At 35.9% G+C, this 10,575-nt stretch overlaps 2 protein-coding genes across 2 annotated transcripts; one reads left to right on the forward strand and one right to left on the reverse strand.

The window, feature by feature from the left end:
• Positions 1–397: 397 nt before the first annotated feature.
• LOC112039139 (cyclin-dependent kinase E-1) lies at positions 398–6,891 on the forward strand (the record flags this gene model as incomplete). Its single annotated transcript, XM_065780677.1, has 11 exons — positions 398–733; positions 869–979; positions 1,620–1,723; positions 1,812–1,854; positions 1,982–2,080; positions 4,353–4,422; positions 4,903–4,997; positions 5,138–5,171; positions 5,258–5,342; positions 5,912–5,989; positions 6,807–6,891. Coding segments are annotated over exons 1-11 (1,035 nt in total), but the record flags the coding sequence as incomplete, so codon positions are not given.
• A 10-nt stretch (positions 6,892–6,901) lies between these two features.
• Positions 6,902–10,271, reverse strand: LOC136070577 (cyclin-dependent kinase E-1-like). The gene is made up of 4 exons (XM_065780678.1): positions 10,196–10,271; positions 9,331–9,378; positions 7,311–7,343; positions 6,902–7,081 (listed from the first exon to the last, which is right to left on the reverse strand). The coding sequence occupies exons 1-4, from the start codon at positions 10,201–10,203 to the stop codon at positions 6,931–6,933; spliced, it is 240 nt and encodes a 79-aa protein (XP_065636750.1). The 5' UTR covers positions 10,204–10,271; the 3' UTR covers positions 6,902–6,930.
• Between the last annotated feature and the right edge of the window lie 304 nt (positions 10,272–10,575).

Here is a 10,575-nt window from a genome sequence, read left to right on the forward strand (position 1 = left end):
ATTTAGAATCCGGATGGGGATGCTCTTAAAAGAAAAAAGTCAATACTTTTTGGGTAAAAAATTGTTTCTTTAATATAATTCTGAAGATATTATAATTTTTTATACATAATTTTTTTTATATAATTACAAATTGACAATTTTTATATTTCTCAAAATTTTAATAAAAATTCTAATTCATAAAATAAAATAAAATCTAAAATCTAAAATTCAATTCCCAAACAAAGACTACTAATTTTAAAAATTGTGATTTTAACTCTTAATTTACTTTTTAACTTTTGATAAGTAAAGTTTAAAATCGAGATTTAACTATTTTAAACTCATAATTATTCATGTAAAATTAAAAACAGTGATTAAACTTTAAAAATGGTGACTTGTGAGTCGAGACTTGTAAAATGAAGTAGATAGGTTTGGACAGAGAGAGAGAGAGAGAGAGAGAGAGAGAAGAATAAGGTAGCCCACGAAGGAGGCCGAAGCAAAGCTCACACTCCTCGTCGGTCCAAAAATGGGAGATACAAACAGCAACAACGGTAACAATACTAATACCAACAACAAGAAGCCGGAGTGGCTTCAACAATACGATCTGTTGGGTAAGATCGGAGAGGGCACCTATGGTCTCGTATTCTTGGCCAGGATCAAGTCCTCGACCAATCGCGGAAAGTCCATCGCCATCAAGAAATTCAAGCAATCCAAAGACGGCGATGGCGTCTCTCCCACCGCCATCCGCGAAATCATGGTTAAAAAAAAAAAAAAAAAACTCTTGCTTTTTTTGAAATTTGTGATTTTGAGAATGAAGATTTGATAAATTTTGAACCTTTTTTTTTTTTTTTTTGTGGAAATTTTGAAATTTTTTGAATTTGTGATGGTGTAGTTGCTACGAGAAATTTCACATGAGAACGTGGTGAAGCTTGTGAATGTTCATATCAATCACGTCGACATGTCGCTCTATCTCGCTTTCGACTACGCAGAACACGACCTCTATGTATGTGAGCCCCCCAATTTTTGCTTTTTCATTGAAAGTTCATGGAATTTCAATCGTTAGGGATTTTGAATTTTAGTGTTGTTTAATTTTTTGGGGAATTCCATTTGCCATAACAAATTGCTGTAATAAGCTGTGATTCAAGACCTTTTCTCTGGGTGTTTTATTCTAGACTTCATTCAGGGTGCTGTACCGGTGCCCTGCCAGCCCATTTCATGTTATAATTTTTCAAAAATTGTTCGTGTCTGTGTTGTGCTTGTAACCTGTAACTGTACCCGTTTCGGTGTCCGTGGTTCTTAGGTTTTATTTGAATTTTTTTAATACATTTAAATTTGCTATATGGGAATTTAGAGAAATTTATCCTGATATTATTAATATTTAGTGACATTATATATTTATATTGATATTTGCACTCCTGAATCTGATGCAACTTTGTTTCGGCAAACAATTTCTTTTTATGGGATTACTTGATTCTTGTTGTTTTCATGAGCTAGTTACATTTCCTAGATGATAAATTTTAGGCATAACATATGCTAGTCGGAGGATCTTTAGGCAAAAAAGCAGTATACAATGCAACCATAAATATCATGTTATTGTTAGCTTTATCTATATAATGGCACTATTTGTGATCGCTGCATGACAGGAAATTATTAGACATCATAGGGACAAGGTTAACCAGCCCATCAATCAATACACAGTTAAATCGTTTCTATGGCAACTGCTCAATGGACTAAACTATCTTCACAGGTAAGGTTTATTTCTGCAAAGCCGATGTTTATTTCCTTTGTGACTTCATCATTGTCGATGGACATATGATGTTGGAATTCATTTGCAGTAATTGGATCATACATCGAGATCTAAAGCCTTCAAATATCTTGGTAATGTTTTCACCACTTTATCCCCCAGTTATATATGAATACCTTTAATGCCTAAAGTCACTATTTTCATACACAATTATGCTTGTATACATTTGCTGCTGAATTTACTTAGATCTTCCACGAACAGGTTATGGGAGAAGGAGACGAGCAAGGAGTTGTAAAAATTGCTGATTTTGGACTTGCAAGAATATACCAAGCTCCCTTGAAGTCATTATCTGATAATGGGGTAGGAGGCATCTTTTGCATTATTGGGCAATACCTTGTTTGTAGTTTCATGTAATGTTCTTGTATTTATTTAGGCAGACCTTGGATATGCACTATGTAGACATGTAGAAAACTTATGAGGCTATGAAATTGGAAAGCTCAATATTAGATAAGTGATGCTTGTTTTCCTCAGTCCATGAAAATACGGGGTTCAGAGGAATGAAATTTTGATGCCCAATCAGAAAAGCATTTTTTGAGAAAAAGGGGTTGGGGGGTGCCCCCGGGGGGGGGGGGGGGGGGTGGGGGGGGGGTGGGGGGGGGGGGGGAATGATGAGGAGTCTCAAGAATTTGGGCTGCCCTTACTCAAGAATTTTCCTCTTGAATCCATAGAAATGTTGAGGAGCCTCTCTGGATGGCTCTGTACTTACTATTCATGAATTGATCTTTCAACACATGGAGGATCAAGAGTGGTTTTTAGTATATCCAAACTAAATCTGAACAAATTTGTTGAGCCATCAAACATTGCAAAGACAAGGTAAAACAAACTTGGCTTAGCCTTCATGCTATATCTTGTTAGCAGGAGCAATATCTATTTTCTATGATGGTCACCATCAAGAACTTGTCCCTTGCAGCCTAATACATTATAAAAAGCCACCTTTGGGGGGTATTAGTTAACTTGGATTAACAAAAATTCATAGGAAAAAGCTACATCTATCATATTCCCTAATAGGCACATCCTCTCTCTCTATCTGAATCCAAATTGCATGGAGCTTTCGAATTTTGAATTGTGGAAATTTAACTTGGAACTTTGTATAAGAAATTGCCACCTGCCAATCAAACGCCATATTGTTCCACTGAGCTTCCTCATGTATGAGGCTAGTGAGCCTTCTTGGTGCAACCATTATATTATGATTTTCATTTGAGAACTTTGTTTGTAAGTTATTTTCTGCTTGTGCTTTGTTCTCAAGCCAAAAATGCTGGATCCAATTGGTGCTCATAGGAATTTCAGCTTCCTAGAAACTCAAATTTCCTCGTATCACTTTTTCAATTTTGCTTTGCCACTGTTTCTCAGCTTCTTGCCAATTGCTCTACTTGATTGATGATCAAGGGGCAGGATATCACTTGTCTTTGGTCTTACCTTTATAGTCAAAGGTGAGCCGGGCACTTGCCTACACACCCAGGTGAGGCGAGGCAAGGCGCTACTAAGGCTCCAAGGCAATGTGCCTTTAGATCCTAGGCAAGCAAGAGGACCGCCTTTAGTCATTAAAAAGACACTAAGGCGAGAGCCTCAATTTTTTTTATTGTTTTTATTTTTGTTTTAAAAAAAAAAAATTCTAGAAGCTTGTTGTAAAACCTATTGTTAGAATAATTAACAAAGCCTAAACCATGTTAAGCTTATTTTGAAATCAATTCATAGACCTAATGTCTTCATGCAACACATTTCAAAAACAGTTGATTATTATATTTCAATACATTAGGTACATATGATCTAAGTTCTATGTATAATAACAATATTTAAAATTTTCCACCTCACTTTTATCGGGCTAGCACCTTTTTATTGCCTCATGCCTCTGGTGATACAAGGCCTTGGTGCCTTAAGGTCGCCTTTTGCTTTTGACTACTTTGGGTCTTACTGCATTTGCAAAAATTCTGATTTGCAAAATGTGGTTGTTTCTTCAGCAGATAAACACATTTACATAAACAAAATTCTTAATTTTTAAAAATTAGCATTTGGCAAAGAAAGTGAGGATGGATCAGAGTTCCAGGAAAGTGAGAATAGATAGGAGTACTTTATTAGATATTTAAAATCTCAGTGTTTCCAACTAAGGTGCTATCCTTTTTAAAAAAAAATAAACAGTCTCTTCTTGAAAAGAGTATTTATAAATTTATAATCCTTTCAAAGTGCATGCTTTCTGATAATATTTGTAGCAGTCTATAATATGTGCACCTATGGTGAAAACTAAAGTAAAGTTATGCCCATGTATTGATCTTATGGATATCAAAATTTGTTTTATGATTCTGGCCAATGCGTAAATGATATCTCCTTGCCTGCTTTTGTCTCAGTATGTCAATTGGTGATATGCTCAATACTTGGATTTTGATGTCTTTGTCATATACTGGGTTCTTGAGCTGCCTTGTTTAAACCTATGTAATCATTTCACTAGTGATGTGATATGTTGGAAACGTGGATATGAAAGGCTTGACCCCCATCCTCAAAGTTCCTTCAAGCTGCCTGCTTAAAAAATTATCAACTTGTGCTAATAAGATACATTGGTTTCCATTATTACTTGTAGGTCGTGGTAACTATTTGGTATCGTGCACCTGAGTTGCTCCTTGGGGCGAAGCACTATACAAGTGCTGTTGGTATCCTTGACACCAAATTCTGCATATAATAACTCCATGCATTTGAATGCACAGACAAAGTTGCCAATAGATTTGCTTTGGTGGTACTGCTTCATGCAACATTGTTTTGTGATCTTTGTCTCAAATTAAGTTTTGCTAGAATGATAGTTGTTGAATTTTGACCACATATGTGCACATGCAACATTGTTAAATCTATGCTTCTGTTGCATACTTGGTCTAGAAATGATGGTTTACACCAATGTTGATTGCATGGAATAGTAGGATATGTTACGTTATTCTCTACCTTGAACTGGAAGGGATCTTTACTTCACCAAGTTATTAAGATTGACAGGAAGAAATTCTACCAGTAACAGAAGAACTGTAGAGCTAATACGTCATTGATGAAGTGAATGTTGAAATTGTGCACCAGTGATTAAGAATGTTGTACATCCTTGTTTTTTGATAAGTAAGAATGCTGTACATCCTTAAAATTGCAACTAGATATGTGGGCTGTTGGATGCATTTTTGCTGAGCTTTTGACTTTGAAGCCACTTTTTCAAGGTGCAGAAGTCAAGGCCACGCCAAATCCTTTTCAGGTAGAATGTTGTTCGTGGCTTTATATGGTTTCAAAGTTTAGCTTCCTTTACTGTCTTTTCATTTTTAAGATGTAGTTTCCTAAACTGTATTACTTATAGACATTTTGTGATCCCTATAATATAGTTTTCCACTTCTGCAGCTTGATCAACTTGACAAGATATTCAAGGTCTTAGGTAATTTTTCTGCCTACTTGCATGTTGAGGCATTTTTTCTCCTTCTATGTTGCAAATCTATATTATAGTTCATTGTTGTTGCAAAGGCCATCCTACTCTAGAAAAGTGGCCAACTCTTGCAAATCTTCCACATTGGCACCAAGATGTGCAGCATATACAAGGGCACAAGTAGTAAGTTTTCCCCCCTCCCTATCCTATCTAATGAAGTATTATAAAATAGGCAATAAAGGAACTTATGTGCATATGCCAGTTGTCCTTGAACCAAATGACATCTCCCCCCTCTCTGAGGAAGGGGTGAAGTTTGAAGTTATGGATCCAATCCTGTGCAGTTGGTGACAGTTTTGTATCTAATTACAACAACAACAACAACAACCAAGCCTTAATCCCAAAAATTTGGAGTCGGCTATAGATCCTTAACAGATTAAGTAGTCGGCGATGTATTCTTTTCTGCCATTTCATTCTGTCCAAAGTCATACTCTGTTATCTCCTTAGTTGACATATCCTTTTGACTACTTCTACTAATGTTATTTTAAGTCTTCCTCTACATTTTTTCATTCCCTTAACTTGAATCAACTTACTCTTTCTCATTAGTGCATCATGCACTCTCCTTTATACACGATCAAACCATCTCAAGCAACATTTAAGACACCTCCTCCCTTGCAAGGAATAATTTGTTTTTTGTTTGTTTGTTAGGTTTTCTGTTTTTATCTTTAATATTTCTAATTTTTATTCTTTTACAGTGACAATACTGGACTTAATTCTGTGGTTCATCTCAATATAAAAAGTCCTGCATATGACCTCCTATCTAAGATGCTTGAGTAAGTGGCACCTTCTAGCTATCTATTTACTTATTACCATGACTTCTATTTTGGTGCTTGAAATATAGTCATATTTTCATTTAAATCCTTTAAGTTTGAATTTGAGTCTAGTCCTTTATCTGTGGCACATGCTACATCAACGATCTGACATTGAAGTATACCGCATCAGCTGCATATAAAACAATCATCAATTCTTATAATCTTTTAACATTTCATTAAAAGAAAGAAAGAAATCAAAAGCAAAGCAAACAAAACTACGCAGACAGCCACCTCTATCTGCCATAGTTGCCATCACCAACCCCCACTAGACACTCTACAGCCGATTTGGCACCACCCACATGAGGTTCCAATTCCTCTGTCAGCATGAATCACCCTTCTGCCTCCATCTCAAAACTAAATCTAACGTCTGAATAGGCTGAACTCTTCTCTATCCTTCCCTAAACTTGCCAGAGTGTTTCATAATGAGATGGAGGAAGCCTCAATGACCTCTAAAGGCTCTGCTACTTTAAGGACATACAGTACAGGGAATAAATTGCAGACATGCCATTCGTAGCAGTTTTTTTTTTCTTTAAATTTTAAATCGGACAGACAGCTCATTGCTGTGAAGTACTTTAATTGTAAGGGGCAGCATATAAGATTATGTTGCTCAATTTGTCTTAAGTGAAAAGCCTGTTATAATTTGATGCGGTTCCCTTAACTACGCTCTATACTGTATTTCTTGCTGTAATCAATGTAGTCCTGACTACAGGTGATTTATTTTAAAGTAGAAATCATGTTTATTAATCGCCACACTGTTCTTGTGTGTCTTTATATGCAGATATGATCCTCGAAAGCGTATAACTGCTGCACAAGCTCTGGAGCATGAGTATGACTTCCTCTCTTCATTCTCTCTCTCTCTCTCTCTCTCTAGTCCAATGAATCAGAGAATAAGCGCACACACATCATCCAAAGCATAAACATAAGAGACAAAAACATATGCACATGTATACCGGTTGTGAAGGTTGTAGACTAGTCGTCCCTTCAAAATCTGTAGTTCTGTCCACTGGTCGAGTAGGATAGTTCACAACTTTGTCTGTTGGGGATACCAGGGCACTGAAATTGATGTCTTCTGTTCGTCAAAATGAAGGAAACAGAGGTCTGCTATGTGCTTCACATTACATCTACTGGAAGTTTTTGTTTTGTTGGTTTTTTTTTTTTTTTTTTTTTTTTTAATTATTATTATTATTATTTGAAGCATTGGAAAATAAAACTCTCCAATACAGTATTTGGGCAAAGACCAAAAGGAAAAGAATTGAAAAAATTAAAAAGAAAGGACCCTTACTTCCGTCCTGGGAGAGGATCATTTCGAAAATACCTGAAAAGCAATACACAAAGGATGCTTAGAAAGTGGTGTCCAGTAAATAATGACAAGTTATAACTCTGTTACTCTGCCATGTAAGAACATAGAAGAGGATAGCTCAAGGTATATAAGCTAAAGTAACAGGAAATGCTATCGATTATATAGCTTTCCTCAAAAAAATTTGGGTAAATTACTTTTTAATCCTTAAAATTTCAAAATGTTTCATTTAAACCTCAAAGTTTCCAAAAACGTTTCATTTAAACCTTCTAGCATATTTTTTCTATTAACGCCATTAATGAAACTTACCCCCCCACCTCGACCTCTGTTTGTTCAAAACATATTCCCTTCCCTTCATTTGAAACTCTAAGGTTTAAATAAGAAAATATAAAATTATAACGTTTAAATGAGATGTTTTAAAATCTTTGAGGTATAAATGAAATTTTTTGAAAATTTAAGGTTTAAAATAAAACATACCTAAATCTCTAAGGTTTAAAAAGTAATTTACCCAAGAACTTTTAGACATCTAGTAAAGTTCAGTTGATTCAATGTTCAACAAATATTAGGATTATGCCCCAAATCGACGGTCATAATATTGGGTACAAAGGCCAGCCAACACCAATCTCTGGTGTCAAACTCTGAAACATACCAGAAGAAAGATGCTACTTTTATTTACAAAAAGGAGGAGGTGGCAGGATATACCTGGTTTTATTTTTGGGTTGGGGGGGGGGGGGGGGGGTAAGGGATGCATCTGAAAGTAGTTGGTATATGATGATAAAATGAAAGCTTTTGAATCAAAATTAGTAAATTTATGAACATATACATCTTTTCCACCCAACATAATTGGATTCACATAAATGTCACCCATCCAACGCCCCCCCCCCCCCCCCCAAAAAAAATCCCATATGGCATGCCTTGACAATATTGACCCAAACTTTAATAGGGGGGATGCATTTTGCAAAGACCAGACTACTTTAACCAAGCAAGAATTCAATTTAACAAAATGTTAAGATATGATTCCAAGGGAAATTGGTTAGATAATTTATATTACATATTAAAAAAGGATAACAATATTCATGGGCTTTGATGTACTAAAAGATGAGGCCTACAAAAAGATGCAATTGATCAACTCAGAGAGTGGCAAGTGCAGGTACAAAAACTCAAGATCTCACTTGAAATTAAGAGTCCAATCAAAGATAAGTGCCATAAAAAAACTGCACGAAATTCCATATCCATAATTCTGAAATAAAGGCTTCTAACTCCGGAAAGCAATAAAGATAAGAGAAGGCTTCTGTCATGATATAATAATATAATCACATCTACTGTGAGGATGAGGAAAAGTAAAACCCATATGACTAAATTTCTTGAGAGCCAAGTAAATTTACAGACTACATGAGCAGTACTCAAGATCACTGAAGTACCAAAATCTAAAAGCCACTATAGAACTAGGGGTTTCCAGAACTTCCCATGTAACACATGCCATGTAAGCAATAGATGAGATGATGACCAGTCAGGTTAGTGTCTTTCCACCATCAATCCCAAACAAAACGACCTCCCCATAAAGTAAAGAATTGGGTAGTAAGGTAAATTTAGGTCTGATATGCTGAATGATTGTTTTCTGGGGTACTCTCACTGTAGAAAATCTATTGGGGTTAGAGGGTTTTTGGGCACCCAAAAAAAAAAAAAAATCAGGTTGTCTTCAAAATTCAGAAATTGCAAGAAGAGAAGAGTTAGCAAAAAAGAAAAGAAAAGAAGCAGCAGAAGAAGAATCTTATTAGGTTGCATTCAGAATTCACATATCACCAAGAGATGAATATAGACAGAGATCATGCTGGCTCCAGCTTCAATGAAACAATGAGAGAAAAAAAATTCACCCCCCCCCCCCAAAAAAAGTTTGGGGTGGGTGATGGGGCCACATTGTAAAAAGTAAATAATTTTATGTATATATATATATAGAGAGACAGAGAGAGAGAGAGAGAGAGAGAATGAAGAGAGGAAGTCATACTCATGCTCCAGAGCTTGTGCAGCAGTTATACGCTTTCGAGGATCATATCTGCATATAAAGACACACAAGAACAGTGTGGCGATTAATAAACATGATTTCTACTTTAAAATAAATCACCTGTAGTCAGGACTACATTGATTACAGCAAGAAATACAGTATAGAGCGTAGTTAAGGGAACCGCATCAAATTATAACAGGCTTTTCACTTAAGACAAATTGAGCAACATAATCTTATATGCTGCCCCTTACAATTAAAGTACTTCACAGCAATGAGCTGTCTGTCCGATTTAAAATTTAAAGAAAAAAAAAACTGCTACGAATGGCATGTCTGCAATTTATTCCCTGTACTGTATGTCCTTAAAGTAGCAGAGCCTTTAGAGGTCATTGAGGCTTCCTCCATCTCATTATGAAACACTCTGGCAAGTTTAGGGAAGGATAGAGAAGAGTTCAGCCTATTCAGACGTTAGATTTAGTTTTGAGATGGAGGCAGAAGGGTGATCCATGCTGACAGAGGAATTGGAACCTCATGTGGGTGGTGCCAAATCGGCTGTAGAGTGTCTAGTGGGGGTTGGTGATGGCAACTATGGCAGATAGAGGTGGCTGTCTGCGTAGTTTTGTTTGCTTTGCTTTTGATTTCTTTCTTTCTTTTAATGAAATGTTAAAAGATTATAAGAATTGATGATTGTTTTATATGCAGCTGATGCGGTATACTTCAATGTCAGATCGTTGATGTAGCATGTGCCACAGATAAAGGACTAGACTCAAATTCAAACTTAAAGGATTTAAATGAAAATATGACTATATTTCAAGCACCAAAATAGAAGTCATGGTAATAAGTAAATAGATAGCTAGAAGGTGCCACTTACTCGAGCATCTTAGATAGGAGGTCATATGCAGGACTTTTTATATTGAGATGAACCACAGAATTAAGTCCAGTATTGTCACTNCCCCCCCCCCCCCCCCCCCACAAAAACAGGAAAAAGGGAAAAGAAAAAAAGAAAAGAAAAAAAGGAAAAGATCCTAAATCTATGTATAGTCTTAAGCAAGCTTAATAGCAGCAATACAAACAAGAGTGCTATTGTATTTAAGCTTGCTCATTGGCAGAAATACAACAAACATTTATAGTGATTTAGTCACATTTAGTGTACACAACTAACATGTGAAGTAATTTAGTTTACATTTAGTGTACACAGCGACATACATGCCTTCTGGCTAGTGTGCAATTGGTGCTTCTTTTACCTCCCAT

The sequence above is a fragment of the Quercus suber genome, unplaced genomic scaffold, assembly GCF_002906115.3.
Source record: "Quercus suber isolate HL8 unplaced genomic scaffold, Cork oak 2.0 scaffold_243, whole genome shotgun sequence".
Classification (NCBI taxonomy): domain Eukaryota; kingdom Viridiplantae; phylum Streptophyta; class Magnoliopsida; order Fagales; family Fagaceae; genus Quercus; species Quercus suber.